The following is a 25,758-nucleotide window of genomic DNA, read 5'->3' on the forward strand; positions in this document are numbered from 1 at the left end:
CCCCAGCTGGGGACTGAACCTGCAACCTGGGCATGTGCCTTGACCCGGAATTGAACTGTGACCTCCCGGTTCATAGGTCGACACTCAACCACTGAGTCACAGTGCTAGATTCTTTTTAAATGGCAAATGCAAAGCAATTATAACACTAGAGTAAAGAAAGTAAAGAGCAAAGTTTATATTCATATTGTACCTCTTTTTCTCCTTTTAGTGAATTCATTTCTACTCTTATCCATTCAAAAATATGTGAGCAATGACTTGAATCCTTGGGAAGATTGACAGTACTCAATTCAGGTGTGACCCTGAAGTACACGGTAAGGAAGGAAAAAGGCACTGCAGAGAGCAGATGATATTTAATGATAAACTATTTTAAAATAGTAGATAGGACTTTACATGATAGGATTATAGGTCTTTTGTTTTCTCTTTGGGTTTTTTCATATTTTAATAAAAATTTTATAAAGTAGACATTATAAAACACCATTTGGGGGAACTATTAAATGTTTTTGAGATGAGGGGATGGCATAAACTCTTTAAAAAGAGGCCCTTTCCCGTGTGCCTGGCTCTGCCTCCCAGTTCATTTCGGTTGCCTACCTTCTCATAGTCTAGGACCGTGGTCGGCAAGCTGTGGCTCCAGAGCCACATGCGGCTCTTTGGCCCCTTGAGTATGGCTCTTCCTAAGCCTTAGGAGTACCCTAATTAAGTTAATAACAATGTACCTACCTATATAGTGTAAGTTTAAAAAATTTGGCTCTCAAAAGAAATTTCAATTGCTGTACTATTGATATTTGGCTCTGTTGACTAATGAGTTTGCCAACCACTGGTCTAGGGTCTAGCAGTCATACCTGTAGCTGCTCCGGGTGAAGGGGGCACTCTCTCGGCATGGACTGCCTTTGTCTTGCTGGGAAACTCCTATTCCGCTCCCCCTCCTGGCACCCCTTGAAATGCTGTGTCCTTCAAGGAGCTGCCACTCCTCCTGTGTTGCCATTGTACGTGCCCCCCGCCCCTTAATTGTGCTCATTGCACTTATGACTCATTACCTGTTCTTATGAAGTAGACAAGCTGACATGCTTCCCACCTAGAACAGTCTATGGTTCATGACATAATTTAGAATTTGAAAAAAATACATTTCGCCCTAACTGGTTTGGCTCAGTGGATAGAGCGTCAGCTTGTGGACTGTAGGGTCCCGGGTTTGATTCCGGTCAAGGGCATGTGCCTTGGTTGCAGGCACATCCCCAGTAGGGGGTGTGCAGGAGGCAGCTGATGGATGTTTCTCTCTCATCGATGTTTCTAACTCTCTATCCCTCTCCCTTCCTCTCTGTAAAAAATCAATAAAATATTTTTTAAAATACATTTATCTATTTTATGTGATAGCACAGGTAGAAAATAATTTTGTTTTTATTAGTGCCAAAATCATAGCTAATATTAATAAATAGTTATTAGTGTCCAATATCTTTGTGGGGAGAGAGCGTTGCACTATTCCACAGACAAGGAGGATACGGACACTGTGCTAGGTTCTAGCCAGGGAGTGACTTTAAGGTGAGTTCTGGCAACAGTGTGGCAATTCTTTAAAAGGGAAAGGAATTTAAAGACCCAAAAAACAACGGGGTTGTGAACTTTGCTATAACATTTGACCACTAGCACATGATGTGACCTAGGACACTCTGATATGAGGAAAACCAACATGTAATATTTTTATCTTGCAAAGCTGATAATGCAGAAAACCAACAAGTTGTGTGTGTAGAAACAGTAGTTTCACAGTCAGGAGGCTGGGAAGGGTCCCTCGTGAGGCCCATAGTATCATATGCCTGATTCACCCCTGGGCTCATCCACATCATTCCATCAGCATACAACCAGGCCAAAACATTCCCCTTCTCTGCTGATGTTTTTTACAGTTTAACCAAACCCTCTCCATCTCACAATTAAGATCTTTCTGTAGAGTTCCATCAGAACATGAGATTTATATAAGAATCTGTATCTCATTAAAATTTCTTCCCTTTAATACTCAGAATTAAAATGTAACCTTTTCTGCCAGGTCAGCAATAAGAGCAAAGTTAATGTAAATCCGCTATTGGTTTAAAAAGTTGGTTGCATGAATACTTATACTTTTTATCTTGCCTGTAGGCCATAAGTCACCAATCTTTCTGTGATAGGGAACTACTTCTATTCCCTGAAGCTTTTAAAGATTTAATAATAGCAGAAAATTATTTTTTAAAATCAATCCACCACATAAGGTTTTAGGATCTACTTACTATTGAAGGCCCCCTGACCCTGTTTAGTTTAAAATGTTTCCTACATTGTTTTTGGAGTCTGAGTTTTATTTCCAGACATGATGAATTATTTAGATAGAATGAAAATTAGCTGGAGTTTAGCTCCTTATGGTTTTTGAAAAAAAATTTAGGTGAGCAAATCTCAGAACTTCATGGAACTACTAGAGGCCCGATGCATGAAATTTGTGAAAGGGGCTTGGCCCCTGCAGCCATAGCTTCATTTGGAAGGTCGTCTGGAAGGTTGCCTGGTCTAATTAGCATATTATGCTTTTATTATTATAGATGAGTCTGAGTAAAATATGTACTAAATTTTTTTCCCAAAAATTAACGTGACACAGAGGTCGACACTTTCAGCAAAAGAATTTTGTGAAAATTATCGCCAATGCTTCGAAGCGAGAGGACCAGACAGGTGGGCGTGTTCTTCTTCCATTGGTAATGGCAGCGGGCTCTTCAGTGAGCCCCCTGAGCGGCTGCAGAATGGCAAGTCCCCTCGGGCAGGCAATACAGGGGCTCGGTTTGCCCTGTTGTGCACCAAACCCTGAATACACATTGGAAAATAGGGAGAATGGATGCGCAACCCATTCACCCAGCAGCCACTCACCTTTGCGAGTGTAAGATAACGTTAAACGAAAGTTTAGCACACAAAAGTCAGGGTGTGCCCGAAGGAACGGTCGCACAGCCACCTTCACACTGTGAGCTGTCTTTTGCAGTGAGCAGGCCATGTTCAATGTCGAGGGAAACAGAGAATGATCGGTCACAGAAAGCGAACTGTGAGTGTGAGTCCCAGCATGGCCTTCTACGAGCTGTGTAATACTGCCAGACTGCCTAGTGTCTTGGTCCACGTATCAAGAAAAAATCGGCCCTGCCGGGTGGCTCAATGGTGAGCATCGACCTATGAACCAGGAGGTCAGGGTTCGATTCCTGGTCAGGGCCCATGCCCAGTTCTGGGCTCCATCCCAGTGCGGGGCCTGCAGGAGGCAGCCGATCAATGATTCTCTCTCATCATTGATGTTTCTCTCTCTCTCTCTCCCTCTCCCTTCCTCTCGGAAATCAATAACAATATATATAAAAAGAAAAGATGGGAGGAGGAGTGAGTGGGGAAAGGGTGTGACCACCGCTGGCCCCAGGAGCTCCCTCTGTGCCCTTTCCCGGGGCGCCTCCTGCCCTGGTCCCCAGGAGCTGGCTCAGACAAGGGAGGTACCAACAGGAGGGTCACCCTCCCCGAGGTGGGTACCGCTCCTCCATCTCCTCCCTCCCGGCCTCGGCCTCTTTCATCCTCGCAGCAGCCCATCTCACTTGGCCGGATGCACTCAGCCCGGGGTGCAGAGCTGCAGGGTGGGGGACGGGAGGGCTGCTGCGCGCTGGCCCCGGCGGCCTCTCAGGAGGTCAGCATCCCAGTCGGTCCCTTTCGGCCCCGCCTTCGCGACTCCAGGAGCGGGGCGCCGGGCGCCGGGACTCGGTGACCCCTGAGCCTCGCTCCTGCGGCTCCGGGAGGAGAGGGGCGCGCGGCGCACCCAGAGGCTGCAGGGCCCGGAGCGGTCGGACGGGGGAGCGAGAGCCCAGCTTGCGGAGCGCCCGCCGGGCCGGGCCGGGAGGCGGGGCGGCCGGGAAGCGGGGCCGGGAGGCGGGGCGGGGAGGCGGGCGCGGAGGCGGCGTCTGGGCCGCGCAGGCGTTGCTCGCACCTTGGCGATCAGTCGGTGCTGGGAGCGCTGCTATGGCGCTTCTCGGACCCTCGGCTCCTCCTCACTCGCTCGAGGCGGAGGAAAGGCGGGGGCCGAGGAGGAGGCGAGCCGGCGGCCGCCGCAGCCGCAGACCCGGGGCCGGAGGAGGCGGAGCGCGCGCCGCCGCGGCCACCTCGGCCATCGCCGCCCGCCGCGGGGCAGCCGCCAGGGATCTCGGGGCTCGAGGGCACGCGGGGCGCCCCGCCATGCCCCGCCGCGGCCGCTGAGCCCCTCCTTCCCGCCGCCCCGGTGCCAGCGGCCGCGGTGCCCGGCGCCTCCGCGCCCAGACCTCGAGCGCCAGCGGCGGCGGCGCGGGTGGCGGCGGGCGCGCGGGGCAGGAGGCGGGGAAGATGGACCCGGCGCCCGCGCTGGGCTGCAGCCTCCAGGATGTGAAGTGGAGCTCGGTGGCCGTGCCGCTCGACCTGCTGGTCAGCACCTACCGGCTGCCCCAGATCGCGCGGCTGGACAGCGGTGAGTGCCGCCGGGGCGCGGGGCGGGGGCGCGGGGCCGGGAGGGGGCCCGGGGCGGAGGGGGCCCGGGGCGGAGGGGGCTGCCCGCCCGGCGCTGGAGTTGGCCCGGCGGTGCCGCAGCGCTGGCGCGGCGCTCCCGGTCCCCCAGCCGCCGGGAGACGGGGCAGCGGAGCCCTTGCCGGGCAACGAAAAAGCCGGCAGCGGGGAGCCTCCGCACACGGTCACCCTGGAGGCGAGCGAGCCGTCCCTGCCGGCCGCCTGCAAGAATTCCTCCACCGGGGAACCCGGACCAGGTCTCTTAGGCAACTTTCTTACCAAATATTCGTGCTTCGGGGGGCGTCCGTATTTGGGGTGCTCTCGCCCCCCGCCCCCTCGCCCCCACAAGGAGCAGCAGATTTAAGGGGCAAAGGCTCCGGGGTGACCCATGGAAGGGATCGCACTTCTCAGAGACCTTTCATTGCCGCCTGGCCGTTCTGTTGGGCCGCATTGGAAGTCATTTCGCGCCGGGGGTAGGAAATGTTTTCGGCAGAAGTGACGGTATGCTTCGGGCTAATGATTAGCGCGTTTCCAGCCTGGAAATAATTATTTAAGTCACCGGAACCTGTATAGATGGCACCTGAGCTAGGAACTAAGCAACGCGTGTAGGTATTTCTTTAAACTGACCGCCGGCAACTAAGCAGACAGCTCCCCCCTGCACCCCCCCACCCCCCACCCCCCACCCCCGCCAGCTGTTGGTCTGCAGTGGCATCTGCAAACCAGTAGCTGGATGTGCATGCGGGCAAGCAAGCCGGCACCTCTCCGCTGGAGAGCAGTGGCCTGCGAGGTGGTGTGTTCACAATGACTGCGGTTGACTTTGGCTCCATACCCTTGCGGGCTGTTTGCAGCGGGAAGCCCGCCCCGCGGTGGGGGCAGCCGGGAGCACCTGGGCCCGGGCTGCTGTGGGAGGTCACGCGGGCCAGGCTAGAGGAGCTCTGAGCAGGAAGGTGTCATCTCACGTCTCCAGGAGCTGGGTGGCTCCCTCTCCTCTGGCGTCCCCGAGTGTGTAACAGGAGGCGAGTGAATGGGCAGACGCCCTTTTCTCCTGCTCCTCATCTGTGGGGTTAGGTGAGACCTTTGGATCTCTGATGTGGAAAGTCACTGGAGGAAAAGTTCAGGAAGCTGGACGACAGCCTGGGCCTGCTTGCTGGCCCTGCTGGGTTGGCGGTGGTCCTGGTGGGCATGGGGAGTGAAGTGGGAGTTTTAAAACTATAATGAAGTACAGATCCCCCCGGGAAGGGATGGGCGGTGTTTTTCAGATATTTCTGCTTAGAGTGGGGGTGGGAAAGGGTTGTGTGCTTTAGGTATTTATCTGCAGGTCTGGATCGTGTGTGTGTGTGTGTGTGTGTGTGTGTGTGTGTGTGTGTACGCACGCTCAGTGTTTCATTTCCTCTTTCCCTGTGCAAAATTGTGAAGAGTGGGAGTCTGTGAGTCCTGCTCACCTTTTCCAGCCTTGTCTCAGCTCTGACACTCCCCCGAAACTTCTTAGTGAGGCAGAGCACTGGGGCGTGGGGTGGGAAAGTCTCCCAAAGGCCCCATGAAACGGAAAGTTTCGGGAGGCTGCGGACCGCTGCCAGCATAACTTTCCGCTCTCTTCTCCACTCTCCGTCCCCGCCATTCAGAAAAAGGCTCTGCATCAGCAGTGTGCTCATCCCACACTGCCTTTTAAAATCTGGACGTGGGTAGCCAGCCCAACACTGTGCCCTTTCAAGCTGGGGAGCGGATTGTGATCGCCGTGTGGAGTTCCAGTTCTTTATTGTGAGTTTCTTATTACCACTTGAGAATCACAGTGGCGCACGCAGCTTTGGAATCAGCACGAAATACTGCTTTATGCCTTGCTTCTGCCGCTTAAATGTCTTATTTAAACATTGTTTCCTTTTGTTTTTCATAGCTGCGTCATATCCAGGGGGATGACTATACCATGCAACCTGGTCCCCTATTGTGGCCAGCAAGCTGCTGTATTCTTCACGATTATAAGTTGTGATGCAGTTAATGCACATGAATCCCTAAGTTTGGGTTAGGATATAGTCCTGCCTTGTGGAATAAGCATGTGAATCCTTTCCAAGGCGCTGATACACACACATTGTCACATTGATTGAGAGACTAAAGGTGACACTCAAACCAACACAAGAATTGCTAAGTATCTTGAACAAAAACTTTGCTTGCTTGATGGGGGAACGTGCTAGCTTACCCATTACATTTGGATAAACTTCAAAGAGGCGATTGTAGATCCCATGCTTATTTTTAAACGTGTTTCCTTCATAACAATGCTTAGGACATGCAGCCATATTTGTAAATGCACACATGCTGTTTGGGGAATCTTCCGCGTCATGCGGTCCTTGCCCTGCGTCTGTCCTTTCGCCAGTTTCAGTACCGCAGGTACATGTTACACACACCTACACACACCTACACACACACACACACACACACACACACACCCTATACTTAGACGAGAAAGGTAGTCATTTTCCAATCACTTGTATTTAGACACTAGGAAGAAATTGAAAAACGTGGCACTAGTTGACATTTTGCCAAGAGAAAACTATTGGCTAATTTTTAGGCAATCATTAAAGAACATTAAACATCTGATTTCATAACTGTTGACTCTAGAATGCCTACAGTGTGGGGGTACATTTCTAGGTGCTTGATGTGTATTGTCTGAAGTCCTCGGCAACCCGATTTTAAAGACCGTGAGAACCCGAGATTCAGAGGAATGACATACCTGGGAAATGTTGACGCGGGATTCCAGCTGGTCTTTGGACTCAAGACAGGCTGTTCAGCTCAGAATCCTACCTCCACAGACGAACGGGGAGCAGGTTTAGAGGAGGGCTCCCATCTGCTCTAAATAGCCCCACTGTCTCTCGCAGAGCCCGAGGCCCGGAAAGTCAATATTTTTAAAACAGTGTAGACACCGAATTAAGTGCTGGCCCCATCCATCATGTGTAGACAACTCTGCTTCCCAAAGGAGTGGCTGGAGAGAGGGAAGGGGCCCCGGGAAGGAAGAGAGTATGAAATCAGAGACAGAAGGAAAGAAGTGGAGGCTGAGGCCTAGGATATGTCCGTGTGTCGAGGTCATTCCTCCATACATTTGCCACACTTAGACTATTAACTACATACTAAGTAACACGCCTCCAGTCTGTGCATCATGCCTGTCAGTCATGCAGCGCCAGTGAGATAGCTGCATTCGCTGTTACGTCCCCAGTGGCGAAACTTGTCATCGTCTGATAAGATCAATACAAAATGAGGGAGCTTTGATGGATATTGCCTCGTGAATCTATCTCAAGAACTCAGAGAAAAGGATTCTAGTGATTCTGGTGAGGAGTGAGGCACAGCTCAGAAGCCAGGGGCTGGCCCCGGCCAGTGATGCCATGAAGAGCAGATATTTAAGTGATCGCCAGTCTTAGGAGCTTGGCTGTAGGACCAGGGTCAGCAAATGCTCAGAACTTTGTAGGTGGGAAACCTCCCTTCTCTGTCCCTTCCGTATTTCGTCTGAGAGGCTTGGGCTGGAGGAGTGTTCTTCCAGCCGACTTGCTCCCTGTGCTCCTCCAGATCCTGTAAAACTCTATTCCCCAAGCACACTGTTAAGCTAATTCCTAAAAGTCTTCATCCTAAATTTAAACGGTTGGAAGGATGTAATTTGCAGCTTATTGTAAATACTGACCTTTTAAATTAAATTGTTACACCAATTTAAAAATTCTAATAGGACCTATATTTGATTCTCGGTATCAATCATTTTTTTTTAAAAAAATGCACAAATAAATTCTTCAACAGGTAAAAATTTGACACCTTTCGTTTTTCCCCGTAAATTTATATTTCCCTTCCTCCTACAGAATTTTACCCCAAGGTTTTATAGGTTGTACGATTTCTGGCATATTTTTATGTTTAAAAGTGTCCTGATCATTCTGTGATACTTTCTGTAACAATAAAAAAAAAGTATATAAGTTCAAACCCAGTGTTTTGTGTTACTTCTGACCATAGGGCTCTTGGTGCTTATGTTTCAGGCTGTTTAAAACAAGGACTTGGAAATTACCTGACTTACAAAGGCCGTTGTTACCCAAATAGGAGACTCATCCCTCACATTTGAGTATTTTATGGGTTCCTCTTCTCCTCGCCCTGAGGCCTTTACACCCTGCCAGTTGGAAAGATCCAGGAAGGTGAAGCAAGTGCAGGACTTTTGTAAAGTGGGGGGAGGGCTGCGCGGAGGGGAGGTGTTGAAAGGCAGCTTCTGTCCCGTCCCAGGCAGATGGATCGCTTTTTAGAGAAGACAGCCTTTGGAAGCTGGGGATCTGGAAATCCATTCTCTTCCAGGTGTGAGGGGAACCCTGAGACCTGCTGGCTGACCCCAGACACGTGTCCCAGTTCCAGGAACGCTAGTCTGGAGCCGGAAAGATGGGCTGTGGTCCTGTTGGCTGGGAGGGAAGGAGACCCAGGCTGGACCCAGGAGAGAGAGGAGGCAGGGGTTGGAGGCAGCTGTTCAGGCGGATCAGCAGCAAGCTCTGCTGCCCAGCTGCGCGGGGGACTCGGAGCGGAGTCTGAGCCCCAGCTATGCTGGGACTGGGAGCCCTGGCCCTGGCCTGGTGCTGCCCGCTTCTCTCACTTTACCACTCAAGTGCCTGGAGGGCCACGGGGGCAGGAACATGGACACTCAGACAAAAGAGAGCTCCAAGCAGCTGTTTGCAGATATCGGAGGTGTGCTTAGATCCATGTTTTATCTTTGAAATTAATGTAAGTTCTCTAAGCCTGCTCCGCAGTTGACGTTATTGTATACTAGAGGCCCGATGCATGAAATCATGCAAGAGTAGGCCTTCCTTCCCCCGGCTGTCGGCACTGGCTTCCCTCTGGCACCTGGGACCTGGGTTTCCCTCTGGCCGCCTGCAGGCACCCGGGACCCAGGCTTCCCTCGCAGCCCTGGCTTCGTCTGGAAGATCATCGGAAGGACATCCAGTCTAATTAGCATATTACACTTCTATTATTCTAGATACCTGTACATGTATGTATGGGTAATATTTTTTCCTAAAGTAACTTAATGTAAATCTTGCTCCGGGAAGATGCTCTCTGATTGTGTGTGGCTTCATTTCCCTTGGCTTTCTCTATCGTAAGAGGGTACCTGTGCCCATGGTGACAGAGGTGATAGTTTAAAGGATTTGGAATCTAGAGACCCTGTGTTCAGTTACAGGCATTGCCATGGCCAGGTCTCTTCATTCCTTTGACTGGTTGTTTTTTTCACGCAGAAGAAATGGACAAGCATTGTACTTTCCCGGTGTAGCTCATAGTTATTCACTAGTTGTTTATTCAAGCAGCTGATATTTATTTATTAAGCCCCTCCCATGTGTCAAGTCTTGTGATAGGTATTGGGATTACACCCTGAACAAAGCAAGACAAACCCGCTGGCCTCAGGGAGCTTATATTTTCGTGTATCTTCCTACTCTGATAATTAACTATATTCCTGTAGGTGAAATGACATATGCGCTGCAGAACGATAAGATTGGTCTGGTGGAGGTGCTGGCCAGCTGGGGGCGGGCTTCCCGGTGTATCCTTTAGGCAGCAGAAGTCCACTGATCATAGATTTTATTGTCCTTGTACAGGTAAAGAAACTGAGGGAAATGCTCTGGGTAAGGGGAGTCTATTTCCTTTTGAGTATTCTAGGTTATGGAATTAGTAACCCATAAATTGTTAAAAAAAACAACAACAAAAAAGTGGTGTAAGGCCTTCATCAGAGAGAAAGTGTTAATAATTAACTCACCCAAGATTGAGCCCGGAAGGAACCAGAGCGGGAAGTTAGGAAAGGAACTCTGAGCATAATTGGGAATCGCCTGCGAGTCTGATCAAATGCTTCCAAGTCGCTGGGATCTTTGTGACACGTACTCACTGCTACTTCTCCTGCGTCGGTGATTCCCTGAGCACCTATGCTTCCGTAACTGCCAGGAGGAGAAGAGTGCCTGCTCTCATGTTACACTTATTCAGGTTTCTTGACTATTCTTTTCTATACTTTAACTCTCCTCTAGTTATCTATCACCTATTCCATGGTCCGTGCCTAAAAATTATGAAAAAGGAGTAGAAGAGGACCCTGGAGAGGACAGTGGATGGTGATAAATGTGTAGGCCCACCGGACAAGAGTTGGACATAGCGCCTTTTGCTTTTCAAGTAAGGTGGCTGCTTTGAAAGTCTTCAATGAGTAGCTACGTGGCCAGTGAAAATCTTGAGATGCCCAGGTCACCTGTAAGAGGAAAGCCTCCCCGACCATTGTGATGGACCGCATCATAGTTTAAGGGAGAGGATGTTGGTCTCTTTTGTGCGTTTGGCTGCCTTAGTGAAATAGCAAGCTCTAGTAGACCAGCTTGTAAACTCTTTTACTTCGGTTTGAGATTCCTGAGCTATCTGTCTTTTCACTTACTGAGCTGCAGTTCTAGGAAAACTCATCAAGTCCTTGTCCTTAGCAGGGCTGTCGACCATAAGAGCACCACTATTATATGCAGCCTGAAAATAACTTTCATTGCTGGGTTATGTATTCGTTTGTCATACTTGACAACACATAAAATAGCTGCTAAAATATCTTCGTATGTAGAAGGCACTTGATAAGCATGTAATAGATAAATGAGCGAGCAAATTCCAGTATTAAAAATGTTAAGGCCCAAAATATATTACTGAAGCTATCTGTGACCTCCACAAGTCTGAAGTTGAATTTCACTTCTGTTTCAGTTGAGATTGTCATTATACAATTACACATATACATTGGAACTAAGACAGTGGGCCCTAGAATTAGCAGTAGGAAAAACAGAGTAGGGAAGATGGGCCATCGTGCTGAAATAATGATTCTGAGGGTCATTAGTTATCAATGCTTTAAATAAATTATTTCTAGAAACTACAATTTACTTTTGGATTTTTTTTGCTTCCTTGCTAGTTCTCTCAATTTTAAAATAAGATGCCGCTTTTACACATGACACATAGCTATGTCATTGAATGTTTAACCTTATATGGCCTAGCATGCCATAAATCTTTGGAACTCATCAACTCTTACTACAATAACGAAAGGGCCTGATTGGCTGCTCAGCTAACCACTGAGCTATCCTTGTCTCATCTTCTCAGGGCACCAAGGATTTTCCTTATAAGCAAAGCAAGCCACTTGGTTTAAATAGCGTTACGACACTACAACGGCTAATTTGGTACATTTGTCATCTCCCTAGAATAGCCCAGGATGGACTTGAAACCTCAGTGTCTCACTCCCAGACACTGTGCTTCCTCGTCTGCCGTTGCAAGAGCGTCACGCACAGTGAAAGGAGGACAAAGCGGGGTCCGGCGCCCCTTTCCGGTCCCGTGGGTGAATTAGTTAATTACGGGGCCAGTCCCTCTGATTGACGCTGCTCACTCTTAAACCTGGTTCGAAGTGTTTAAATACACGTGGGCTTTGGCAGCGTAATGGTTGTTTAATAATTACCTGTTTATGGCATTTGAGATGCCACGTGAAGTCTTACAGTTACGGAGATGTGTTATTCGGGTTAATTTTGAACATCTGCAGTGAGTTACGACAAAGCCTGGTTATGGCTGAGGAGGGAATGCAGCGGTCTGTGAGCCGTGCTTAGGCGTGCATCCCTGGGAATCCACTCAGCACAGGAAAATGTGCAGATTTTTTTACGATGACAGTTTTCTCAATGCCAGGCTGACGGTGCAGGCATGAAGATTTGCTCTTGGTAAGTAGTTCACGTGGACCGTCTTTTCCTTCTGGCGGGGAACTAGGTTCAAATATCAAAAGGAACCAGAAAAGGGTAAATGTTTGCTTTTCTATTTTTAAACATAATCTGTTACTTGTGGGTAATTAGGAAGCACTGGTTAGAACAGGTCCTGTCATCCATTAAAAAACAACAACAAAAACCAGGTTAATGAAATGCCCAGGAAGCCCCCTGGCCTGGCCCAGGCCCCCATGTGTGCAGGGCTGTTCCTGGCTGAGGGTTCCTCCGAGCTCCTTCTCTCTTCCTTCCGCAGCGCTGGGCGGGGGGTGGTTGGCGTCCAGGAACCCACATCTCTTCCGTTGTCATTCCTGGACCTCAGCAGCTGACCTGCCAGGATCTCCCACTTCAGTCTGACATTTACAATAACGCAAGGTCCATTTCTACCTTGGACCACTGACCCACAAAACCAGTCAAGCGCCAGACCCAGGTTAAAAACAATTTAATGAGTGACGCGTCACGAGAGAGAGCTCTCGAAGGTTCAGGTTCTCTATTTAAAATAAGTAGCATCGAGCTCTATGCAGATTTTCTGCTGTTATTTTCCCCCTTTTATTTATGTCCCATCTTTTGGTCCGTTCGGAGGAAGGGAGCCGCTGAGAGGAGAAATGTTCACAAGCTCATTGTGGCCAGGTGCATCAGCCAAGGTTCCTTCAGGACCCCCTCCCCCCAAAAAAAGTGGCTTATGCTTACCACACAGAGCCTTCTTCCTTCTCCACATGAAGGAAGTCTGAAGGGGCAGTGCCCAGGACTGACCTGCAGAGCCACAGACTCGAGGACAGATTGCTCACGCGTTTCTGCTCTGTCATCCTCGGCAGTTAGGTTTCTCCTCCTGGTCCTGAGTGGCTGCTGGAGCTCCAGCCTTCACGTCTGCATCCCAGGCAGCAGGAAAGGCAAAGGGATGCGTCTCGCCACCAGTTCTACACTGCACATCACGCACATCTCATTGGGCAGGAATTACACACCCCTTATGGGCAGGAAGGCAAGGATCTGAAGTCTCTTATCTGGGCACTCTGCCCAGGCACTCTTGCTGCAGGGGGAGAGAGCATTGGATATTCAGAGCCACCTAACGGCCTCTGCCACTCACCTTTTTGCTTCGATGCCTTCACTTTTTTTTCTTGTTCAAAACTCACTAAAATAGTCGTATCGGCCCAATTCCTCGGCATGTCTTTGCTCATGTTCTTCCTCAGCCATGAGAGTGTGAACTTCTTTTTATTTTAATCTTTATTGTTGAAAGTATTACATATGCCCCTTCCCCTCCCCCATTAACCCCTTCCAGCTCCCCTCATTCCCCCCCCCCCCGCCCCCAGTCCTTCACCATCCCATTGTCTGTGTCCACAGATTATGCATCTATGCGGACAACTTCATTGGTTCATCTCTTCCCACCCACCCTCCCCTGCCTTCCCTCTGAGGTTGACAGTCTGTTCCTTGCTTCTATGTCTCCGGATCTATTTTGTTCCTCAGTTTATGTTGTTCATTAGATTCCACGTGTGAGTGAGATCATGTGGTACTTATCTTTCTCTGACTGGCTTGTTTCGCTTAGCAGAACAGAGAGTAGGAACTTCTTGCCCCAACTTCCTTTCCTCTCTTCGTCCCCGAGCATGAGCGAACCGCTGGAGTGGCTCTCCTGAAGAGGCCCTTTCTCAGAGGTGGAAGTGCTTTACCAGGAAGCCAGGAAGAGGTGTGCACTTGTAGGAATTATTGTTGTAAGGCACTCCTCGCATTCCTTATTGGTGGGCGTGCTTTTATATGACTTGTTATATAACCATTATTAACATCGCCCTGTTGTGCGTGCATGGCATGTAAATGGAGACTATGCCTAAAAGTGGCACCAAACTATACATAACACTGTTTTTAAATTTCACATGACATCATCAGCCTCTTCCTTCCTTATTAATATTCTTTGAAAATAAAACTGTCATGAGTGAGTAGAATTCTTTTATTACCAATAAACCTTTGTTTGCCCGATGATTTTCCAGTTGTTAGACATTTGGTTGTTTGGAGTGTCATGTTTTTGAGGATGTCTTTGTAGCTAAATTTGTCAATTTCACATCATTTCATTATTTGGGGTTCCTGGAAATGGAGATATTATTCAACATTTATTATTTTTTGATTGTTGATATGTATTGCTCACTTGTACCCAGGAAAGTGTGTACCGTTACCAGTGAATGAGTAAAGCCCATTACTTAGGATATCATTCGATATCATAGGTGTTAGATAGTCTTTGCTAATTTAGACATTTTAACAATTGACACTTATTCCAGTTTGTATTTCTTTGAATACCAGTAGAATAGCATCAGTAATGTTGTTATATTTTTTGTGAATTTTCTGAGCCCTTGGTTCAATGTTTGAGTTGTTTTTCAATAAAAATGAAATCCTAGTGTCCTTCTTCATGGTTTTTTTATGCAGGGTAGTAATACAGGATCTCCAGGTTTCATGTGCGGTTACTCTTTTTAAGCTTCCATTCTGTTATTCTTCAGTTGCTATTCATACCTAGGTATTACCTCTGTGTATGAAATTGAATGATTGTGGTTAATCTATTTTCTCTTCCAAACTGATATGGGATGGAAGTGGTGGCCAGTCCTCTGAAAGAAGGAATCCCCTTTCACTGTAGAAAACAAAATAACCTCATGCCAGTCTTGGTAAACTGTGTTGAGTATTCACAACTATAAAGTATTTGAGTTCAAGTCACGGGGAGGTCCCCACAGACACATCGTTGCCGATCAATTCCTGTGCATCGCGTGAAACTAAGCTGATAAACCAGGGTCATCACTTTTTGGTTTTAAAGAATAAAAATAAATTGACAAGTTTATAAAAAAACTTTTTTGTAATCCTCACCCAAGGATATTTTTCCATTGATTTTTAGAGAGAGCGGAAGAGAGTGAGGAGAGAGGGAGGGATATGGGAAGGTAGACGGGAGAAAGAGAGACTAGATATGAGAGAGACACATCGATTGGGTGCTTCCCACACTTGCCCCTGACCAGGGCCAGGGATCGAACCTGCAACCCTTCGGTACATGGGCCTAGACCAGGGGTGGGCAAACTTTTTGACTCGAGGGCCACAATGGGTTCTTAAGCTGGACCAGAGGGCCGGAACAAAAGCATGGATGGAGTGTTTGTGTGAACTAATATAAATTCAAAGTAAACATCATTACATAAAAGGGTACGGTCTTTTTTTTTTTTTTTTTTTTTTTTTTTTTTTTTTTTTTTTTTTAGTTTTATTCATTTCAAACGGGCCAGATCCGGCCCGCGGGCCGTAGTTTGTCCACAGCTGGCCTAGACTCTATCCACTTAACCACTCCAGCCTGGGCTATAAAAAAATTTTAATTGTTTTTACATGTAACCCATAACGAACTCTTAAGTGCTACATGCTGTGCCATTGAGTTTTGTGCACGAATTCCTGTTCTCGTGGAAGAAATGGACTGCAGCCACTTGAGAGCCTGTTGAAGCTTAGAATATGGGTGAGAGAATACTGACAGAGACTCACAGGTAGCTTCCAGACTGGAGAGAAGCAAACATGGTAGTTTGAACATCATTTCATTCCTTCTGTCGCATAGCTCTGTAAATGTCAGCTTCAATGTCATGGCTATGAGGGAGAAACCCAGGGAGAAGAGAAGTCTAGTTTAACTTTCTTTCTGTGTATGGGCTGTGATTGACGGGGAATAAAACACGTACTCCTTTACCAACTTGGCACCTGAGGACTTTAAATAGTATTTATCAGAGGGTTGAGGTGACAGTTGCTAATAGTAAAGTACTAGATGGCTTTAAGATTATCTTTTAGTGGCAAAGAAGCCCTTCCCCCCAGTCTTCTCTCTCTCTCTCTCTCTCTCTCTCTCTCTCTCTCTCTCTCTCTCTCTCCCTCGTTAATCCTCATCTGAGGATATTTTTTCCTTTGATTTTTTTTTTTTTACAGAGTGGAAGGGAGGGAAGGAAGGAAAGAGAGAGAGAGAAAGAGACATCGATTGGTTTCCTCCAAACGCTCCCAGATCAAGGCCAGGGATCAAACCAGCAACCCAGGTACATGCCCTTGACCGGGAATCGAACCTGAGACCCTTCTGTGGGAGGGCTGACCTCTAAACACTTAGAAACACTAGGCAGGGCTCTTTTTATTTTTCTTGGCTCAATTAGGAAGATATTAGTCTGAGTAGATTGTATACAATTGAACACTGTGGATAGATACAATAGGAGTTTCATGCTAATAAGTGGAGACTAGAGAGGAGGGAAATAAATGAACTAAGTAAAAACATCATTTATAGTCTATCCAGTTTTTTGAATTGTCACAATGAAACAAAACTTTATTTGCCCCCGATTATTAACATAATGACTATTAAGTTAATATTATGTCATGTATTTATTATGCTAATAATTCATCATGAAGAATTTGAAAACATAAAAATATTTAAAAACTAAAGATAATTTGAAGTTTCAACACAGATATTTTGGTGACTATCCTTTTGTGTGTCCTCTTTTCTCTCTCTCTCTCTCTCTCTCTCTCTCTCGTAATTTTCCGTAAAGAAGGCATTTTAGCTATTGCTTTTCTTTTTACTTTCTCTTCACATCAACCCTCATTCTTCCAACCCAACCCTGGCTGCCTACATGACCCACTTTGATAATCCAGTGTATAGCCTTCATATTTTCTCAATATAACCCTACATCAGCATTAGATGTACATACAAAGACATATACTGAAACATAATTCTGTCATTGCTTTATGAAAATGGGATTGTATTACATACTAGAGTCCCGGTGCACACAATTCATGCATGGTAAGGTCCCTAGGTCTGGCCGGCGATCAGGGCCAATCTGTGGGGTGACTGGAAGGGTGATCAGGGGAGCCCCCACTGGCACCCGCATTGGCCGGCCTGGCGCTGCCCGCTCACCAGCCCTGCCGCCACCACCACTGGTTGCCTTCCTTTGCAGGGCGACCAGCAGGGCAATGGGTGGGGGGGACCCCCTGCTGGCACCTGCCTTGACTGGCCTGGGGCCTGCGGTCTGGGGGCAGCTCCTTCATTGAGTGCCTGCCCCCTGGTGATTGATGCACGTCATAGCAACCAGTCATTCCCCTGGTCGTTCCTCTGTTCAGTTGATTTGCATATTACCCTTTTATTATATAGGATGCGTTTATATTACACATACTCTTTGGCCTCTTGCTTATATTACCCATAGAAGTCCTCTGGATGTTCTGGTATAAAGCAAATTCTTTTTAACGGCTGCACAATATACCATGCTGCGGAAATGCTCTTCTGTTGACCTGTGTTCAGTTTGTTTCTAGTTGTTGGTCCCTGTGAATTAGACTTCACCAAGCCTCCATGTACATAATGTCATTAATTTGTTCATTCTTTCTAAGAAGTCTGTGGTTTCTATCGCATATCTTCTATTTCTCCCCACAAAAAAAAATCTTTGCTAGCATTGTCTTCCTGATTCTCTTCACCTCACATGCAAAGACTAAGAATAAATCTTTTTAGGAAAAATAGGAAAAGTGGGTCTTCTATCCCAGTATCAAAACCCAGTTCACAGAAGAGGCATTGACTTAATAGATGACCAAATGCTATCTAAAGAGTCTGTAGCTGTTCTCACTCCCATCATTGATGTAGGACCGTGGTCGGCAAACCGCGGCTTGCGAGCCACATGCGGCTCTTTGGCCCCTTCAGTGTGGCTCTTCCACAAAATACCACATGTGGGCGTGCACGTACAGTGTGATTAAAACTTCGTGGCCCATGCGCAGAAGTCAGTATTTTGTGGAAGAGCCGGTATTTTGTGGAAGAGCCACACTCAAGGGGCCAAAGAGCTGCATGTGGCTCGCGAGCCACGGTTTGCCGACCACTGATGTAGGAGAATACTGTCTCTCCAAATTCGTGTCAACATTGGGTATTCTAAAGTTAAAAAGAAAAAATTGCTATGTTAATTTGCATTTTTCTGGCTATTAGTGATTTTGTGCCTTTTTTGTGTTTGTTTAGTATTTAGACTGCTCTTCTGCAAACTTATACTTTTTTGCTGGTTTTTCTATTATACTTATTCTTGCCAATTTCTAGATGCTATTTATATATTATAGAGATATTTTTCCTTATTTATATTTATCTTATCTGTCGGCTTTATTTATATTATATTTATCCATTTCAGAGTTTTCCATTTTGACATGGACAGACAAGCCTCTTTTCCCTGTGTTTTCACTCTTGGCTAAGAAATATCTCCCTGACCCCTAGGGTCTACATGTACTCTCTTAGATATTCTAGGAAGGTTTTTGAATTTTTTAATTTAAGCCTTTAACCACCTGGAATTAATGTTTGCATATGATGTATAAGAATTTTATTTTCTTCCAGACTGTTGTTGTGCCAGCCCACTTATTCAAAAGAGTGCTCGACTACTGGATTGAACTATTTTTGTCGAATTTATTTTGCTTCGTAACACCCTTCAGCCACACCTGCCTTGGGCTATGATCAAAGAACACAAATGGCTAATTAAATTTGAAAACAATTCTTTATTCCCCAGAGTGGTGACTGAGTAGTCTCCAATCTCGATTTACTCCCCACCTCACCCCCAATGGCTATAGGAGGCCTGAGATGTGTTCTTCTGGAGAAATTTTAATTCATTTGAAAGCCAGTGCCTCCCTGTTGAGCCTGGGAAATGATAGTAACTTGTTAAATGCCTCCTGGAAGCACAGTCCAGATGCTTTGGCAATAAGTTCTCTCCAGGGAAGAATTTGTTTTAAAATGATACTTCTCTGAGCTGCCGTGTGTGTGTGTGTGTGTGTGTGTGTGTGTGTGTGTGTGTGTAAAAGAGCCTTTCTGAATTCAGGAAGCAGTTGCAAGTTGTACTTAACTTTGGACTCATTTAACTGAAAGTGCATTTCCCTGTTATTTTTTGGATGACGGGCACACTTTAACATACTATTCATAACATGCATGTGTCCATTGCTTTAAAAATTCCTTAATGACACCAGTAGGTCGTTTTTAAAGACCTAGAGTAAATGTCTCTTACCTTTTTCTTACCACCCCGAAAGTCTTTGGTGACATTGTCTTCCTGGTTCCTCTAAATTCCGCATGCAAGGACCAATGTTAAATCTTTTTAGTAAAAACATCGGGCAACGTGGGCCTCAGGTCTCCATGTCAAAGCCCAGACTGTGTGCATAATAGAGGTGAAATGGGGAGAGGAGAGAACGCACAGCGTCCGCTCTTCTCTGAGACATTTCTTTACTCCATGAAGTTCGTGTCGAACTACAACCGGATCGCAACCCTGCATTGGATGAGGAACTGTATTAGGTTGGAGTCGGGCGTGTGGAAAGGTTGTGTCACTTCTCCTTAGATCTGTCCTTCTCAGCCCCTGGGAGCCGGCTCGCTCCCTCCTCTTGCCGTGGGCCCTGCACAGGGTCCAGGTGTCCCCCGGATGGATCAGAAGCACGTCTGAATGCTCCGCCCCGGGGTCTCGGGTCCCCCGCTTACCTCTCAAGTACTGCAGGCCCACCCCGTCCACAGGGGCACAGTCCATTCTTCACCCTCGGACCTGCCAGCAAGTCCTCGGCAAGGAGAGCAGTGACCATCCAGCAGCTGCCCCTCCTGCTGCAGCTCAGAGTTTCCTAGCTCTTCCCCATCTCTGACTCCTCAGATGATCTCAAGCCCAGAAGAGGCCCCCATACATGTCATATTTAGGACTTACTGAATTCTGTGTAGCTACACTGACCTCATGGGAAGAAGTGGGAATTATTCTGAGGCTGGGGGAAGCCAGCTCAGCGGTAAAATGTTGCTGGGATTTGGTTGCACCGTTTAGTCACAAGCTGTTGAAATATCACACAAGGATATTTCCCCAAAGATTTTTAGAGAGAGTGGAAGGGTGAGAGAGAGACAGAGAGAGAAACATTGACGTGAAAGAGGCACATCGATTGGTTGCCCCCCACATGTGCCCCGGCAGGGGGTCGAGCCTGCAATCGAGATCTGTGCCCTTGACCAGAATCAAACCCATGACCCTTTGTTCCTTGTGCTGACGCTCTAACCACTGAGTAAACCAGCTAGGGCACATCTGATGTATCATGAGAATATATTTAGTGATGGGTGTGGACAACAGGGGGTGAGGGTGAGGGCAGGATTCAGGGGATGAGGGGACATTGGGGAGATAAGGACACATTTGTAATATCTTAATCAATAAAGGGAAAAATACAAAAAAAATGAGAATATATTTTAAAATGGAAATGAACATGTTTCACTGATTCTAAGGTGCACATTTTAAATTCTCTGGAACTGGGACACGTCATAACGAATGCCATGCCCCAGTTGAATCAGCTGGACTTATTTTTCTTGGTCGCGGTAAAATAACGATTGTGTTACAAGCGATGGCATCCTGAATTACAGGAACGGTGATCCTTCCTCAGAGTGCCTCTGGGGCAGATCATTTAACGTGCAGAGCACACGTGGGAAGCGAGGACTGTCCGTGGACGCCCCAGAGCAGGGGGGGAGATCATCGAAACTGAACCTGAAGGGCTGTTCTCTGAACTACTCGTCTCTGGTTGAGAAGATGTCAGGGCTACGTTTAAATTCAACAAAAGAGAAGGGGAGGCTCCCCGTCCGGACGCCTGTGCTGTGATTTCTCCTCCTGCTCCCTTTCCCCCTTTAGAGAGCAGCTTGATGCCTGTACCCCCAGGAGACTCCGACTTTGAGAGCAGGGACTGTGTCTTCCGTGTTCATCATCATGTTTCCAGCATCCAGCACAGCTTCCAGGCTGTCCCTGAGCAGCACATGGGTGTTCCATGGGGCCTGACGTAGGGGCTCTTTAGTACACACACATTCACAGTGTCCTGGTCGAATAATGGCTCCAAAAAAAGTATGTCTGTGTCCAAATGGCTGGAAGGTTGTCACCTTATCTGGAAAAGGGTCTTGGAGATGTCATGAACAGTCTTTTCTATTTGTCTGTATTGTTGGAAGTGTTACCGATGTCCTCTTTGCTTTCTCCCAGTTGACCCCCTCCCCCCCTCCCCCCCACCCCCGCCCCTTCCAGGCCTCCCACACTGTTGTCTGTGCCCCTGGGTTTTGCATATGTGCATATAAGTTCCCTGCATGGGGAGTCCCTCCCCCTCCCCCACAGATGGCTCTAAGTGGGCCGTTCATCCTTTGAAGAGGAAAAAGGCAGAGGGAGATTTGAGACCAAGAGGAGGCCGAGATTGGAGGGATCCAGCCCGAGGCCAAGGTCTCCCTGAGCCACCAGAAGCTGGGAGAGGCAGGCAGGGTCTCCCCTGGGTCTTTCAAGGGAGCGCAGCCCTGCTGGCAGCTTGAGTTTGGTCTTTGGGCCTCCAGCGCCGGGTGTGAGAGAACCAGTTCCTGTTGGCTTAAGCCACTCGGTTTATGGAAACTTACTATGGCAGCCATAGGAAAGTACTGCACATACAGAGACACACATGCTCAGAAGCACACACATACATGTACACAGACACACACGTTTTGCTGGCCTACAGTTGAATAGATGCCAGGGGCCCACTGCGTAGGCAGATTTTAGACAACGATGACTGAGTCATAGGCAGGGGGAGAGCTTTATTCGAAGGCCAGCGGATACCACCCAGGGCTCGTGAGCAGGTCCCACGACCGAGCTCGTTCTTGAGGAGCGAGGGGCTGGGGAGGGTTGGGAAGGCGGAGATGCTGCTCTTGATGGGAAGGTACTGAACAGAGGCCCCGAGGGGCGGAAGGAGAGGAGGCCAAAGGCACGCTGGGAGCAGATCCCGAAGAGCTGCAACGTGCCGAAGTCTGACCTTCATCCCGTGGCCAAACTGGTGGCTTTCCTCCCCCACCCCCACCTCGGCACGCAAATGACAGATGGTGCCTTAACACAGCCCACTGGTGCCCCAGATTTTGATGAACTCCAATGTGAAAATGAGTGCATGATGAGGCGCAATGATGTGTGTTCTGATAACAGGTAAGCTACTCGGTCAGTACCAGTCTCCCAAGAGGCTCAGCGTACACTCTTCGGACCTTGTGCACGTCCTCTCAGCTAATGCTACATCATCTCTCTCTCTCTCTCTCTCTCTCTCTCTCTCTCTCTCTCTCTCTCTCTCTCCTCTTAGAATTTGAGTGAGAGACCACATTTTCATAGGGAAACTTGAGTCCACTCCAGTTTTTATTTTAAGAATCAATTATTTCACAGACTTTAACATTTTACAAAATACTACTTTTGAGCAGCAGAATCTGCAAATAGCTCCGTGGCCACATCACACATCGAAGACAGGCGTGCAGACAAATGACTCGTCTCGGCCGCTGGAAGGCCTAGCACAGGGCCTGTGACCAACGCTCCCCAAATGCTCACGGATGCGAACCCCGAGGGGATGTTGAAGGCTTTAAATATGGGAAAGGCCCAATCAGAGTTAGTCTCTAGAACAGCGGTTCTCAACCTTCCCAATGCCGCGGCCCTTTCATACAGTTCCTCATGTTGTGGTGACCCCCAACCATAAAATTATTTTCCTGGCTACTTCATCACTGTAATGTTGCCACTGTTATGAATCGTCATGTAAATATCTGATATGCAGGATGTATTTTCATTGTTACAAATCGAACATAATTAAAGCTTAATGATTAATCACAAAAACAATATGTAATTATGTATGTGTTTTCCGATGGTCGTAGGCGACCCCTGTGAAAGTTAGGTGTGGCCATGGGATTTGCTCCATGTATAGTACACACACATTTTAAGGTGCACATTTTAAATTTTCTGGAATTGGGTCGTTTGACCCCCAAAGGGGTCGCATCCCACAGGTTGAGAACCGCAGCTCTAGAAGGATCGTTCTGGTGTCATTTTGGATGATCATTTCCAGTGGGAAAAAATTTGGGATTATAGAACGACAACTGTTTAGAAACTGTAGGGTTATAATCCAGAAGGAAGGTGGCCTCTAGGCCAAACTAGATAAGTGGGAATATGGAGGAGGGAGAATGGGAAGTATTTTGAAGGTGAGATTCCCAGGACTCATGCTTGAGTGTGGGGCATGAGAAAGAGGGCAGCGGTCCGTAGTTCTGGGGTTACTGGCTCCGGTGCTGATGCCGCTGGAGGTAAGAGCCCAGGTGGTGGCGGTGCATTTGCCGGGGAGGCTGTGGTGACACCTCCACAGTGTCAGTACTTTCAGCAGCGGAGGCGCATGTGTGCCTGGTGCTCCTACGTGTTTATCACGAGTTGGCTGGGCCGCGGGGGGAGGGGGGGGGGTCCTGCTCCAAGCCACCATCCTCACTGCAGGACCCAGGCCTATAGGCCCGGTTTATGCTGCCACACGTGTTGAGGCAGGAGAGAGAACATGGCAGATCACACACTGGCTCCTTCCGGCTTGTGCCCAGAAGTGATGCACCCAACATCCCCCTAACATTTCCTTGTTAGCAGTCAATCCCATGGCCGCACCTAACTCTCAAGAGGGTAGAGATCTGTCGTCTTTCCATATGGAGTCTCCCCATGACTCCAATGGTGGTGGTGGTGGTGGAGGTGTGGGAAGGCAGCATGTTCATCTGTGATGCTGAACCTGAAATATTTCAGGGAAATTCAGTTCAGAAGAAATTGGGAATCTGGGCCTGTGTCTCAAGAGCATTCAGGACTAGAGAAATAATATGGGAAGGTTTCAAGGTTTCAATGGTCATAGAACAAGCCACAGGAGTGGATAACTTTGATGGGGGGGGGGGGGGGGGGCGGGGAATAGAACCTGTTCTAATGATGGTAAAAAGTCAAGGTTAATAGTTTGTGGTTACAAATATGGCAACCCCGAGGCCATATTTTTTTTAGTAGCTTATTATAGACTTTTAAATAATTTTAAGTAACTGTTGGCATAGGGGTGGAATTAATCACTTAAACGGCATTTAGCTTTTTCAGACTCCCAAATCGCTGACTCGTGTTTAATCATTTAAAAGGTGCCTTTAGATTTTGCAGTAGGATCTCAGCCAATTTTCTGACCCGGCTAGGGAAGAAAAAGTATTGCTAAGAATAGTCATTGTAGTTTGAATTGAAGACCAGTCATAAGTTGATTGATACTTGGATTGCTGAGTACTCAGAAAATTAGAATACCTTATAAAATCTTCTGACTGGCTGTGCTTCAGACAGAAACACAAGGTTAACCTTGCTGTAAATGATATTCTTGTTACAGCTCCAGTTACTGGCAGAGGGAGGTGGTTAATAGCGCTTCTCCCCATTGGCCAGTGTGCGTGCATAAGGAGACATGCTTTTTCTAGTCCCCTTTCTCTCAAAAGGTTCTTGCGCTTTTGCCTACCCAACCTCCACCAGGGTCTCACTTTGTAAACTTTTTACATGGAGATATGTGATTACCCAAAATAACCTATCCCCCCTTCAATATGATGCACTTATCAGGAAAATGAAAAACAAACGAACCTGCTTGAGTGCGTGTCACCATTATTTCTTTGATGGCGGTTTTGCAGCATCACAGGAGCAGTGATGGTGAACATGACGATGTCTGTGTAAGTAAATGAAGTTTAATTTTAGAAGACAGTCCCCCCCACCCCAAAACCGTGTCTTCACGGATCTACGCTGCCTCTGTGCGTCAACAACGGAATTGAGTCCTGGGGGCACAGGTTGGGAGCCCACTCCGCCTAAATTCTTCATCTCTGGACTCGCCCTTGCCCTGAGCCGGCTGTTCTTGCCCTGTTCTCTTTGGGAGAAGTGTCGTTTGTTTACGCGGATGGAAGCAGAGATGTCCACAGAGGCTGGAAAACGAAGGTGGACATAGACCCGTCTCCCCGACACTCACTTAGCAGTGATCTGATGAGTGGTAGCTAGCTCTTTGAAAATGGGACAAGAGAGATCCCAACATAAACCCCTGTAGACAGACAATGTCGTGATTCTTTATTATCTGTATCCTGTCTCTGTGTGAAATGGCTTAACTTTCATCTTAGGCAGGATCTCCAGTGCCCTCTCAGAGCATAGCTGATCCATGCAAACCGCGTTGTCTATGTGACACGCGTAGCATAGAATCGGGAACGGAAAGCCACTCCGTCACCACATAGAATGAATTTCAACAACGTCATTTCTACATGATGTGGTCTCTTTATCATCCACAGACCTTTTATCAGTGTCCCAGGAACAGTCTAGGGCAGGGGTGGGAACCTTTTTCCTGCCAAGGGCCATCTGGATATTTATAACATCATTCTCAGGCCGTACAAAATAATCAACTTAAAAAGTAGCCTGCTGGATTTGGCCACACATCTAATTAACTCACCCCTAATGCCTTGGCAGGGCCAGACCAAATGGTTTCGAGGGCCTTACACAGCCCAAGGGCCGGACGTTGCCCACCCCTGGTCTGTGGAAATAAAAATAGCAGTTGGGGGACATGCCTGCCATCTGTAAAGCAAGTGGGAAGAGCCAACAAGCATTAGGCCCCTGTCCTCAAGAAATTTAAAATTAAATACTGTATCTTTTATTACTAACTGTCACTGTTTACAACTGTTACAGTAGATTTGAGAGATTTAAGAAAGAGAACTGAGTCTATACCAGTCCTGAGAGGTATTAGTAATCATCGATTGCTTTTCTGTAAAACAAGTCTAGTTGTACAGTAATACGATAAGAAAGGGAAAAGCTGCATTAATATG

The 25,758-nt window shown here is 47.5% G+C and overlaps 1 protein-coding gene across 2 annotated transcripts in view; it reads left to right on the forward strand.

The window, feature by feature from the left end:
• Nucleotides 1-4,335: 4,335 nt before the first annotated feature.
• The window catches only part of GAREM1 (GRB2 associated regulator of MAPK1 subtype 1), a gene marked incomplete at its 5' end in the record, with an annotated part of 151,270 nt that continues 129,847 nt past the window's right edge, over nt 4,336-25,758 (forward strand). For both annotated transcript variants that reach the window (XM_081097333.1, XM_081097334.1), the window contains one exon: nt 4,336-4,456. In XM_081097333.1, the coding sequence (XP_080953459.1) occupies nt 4,336-4,456 (121 nt within the window). The remainder of the gene's footprint in view (nt 4,457-25,758) is intronic.

The sequence above is a fragment of the Myotis nattereri genome (genome assembly GCF_964212035.1).
Source record: "Myotis nattereri genome assembly, chromosome: 8".
Lineage (NCBI taxonomy): Eukaryota > Metazoa > Chordata > Mammalia > Chiroptera > Vespertilionidae > Myotis > Myotis nattereri.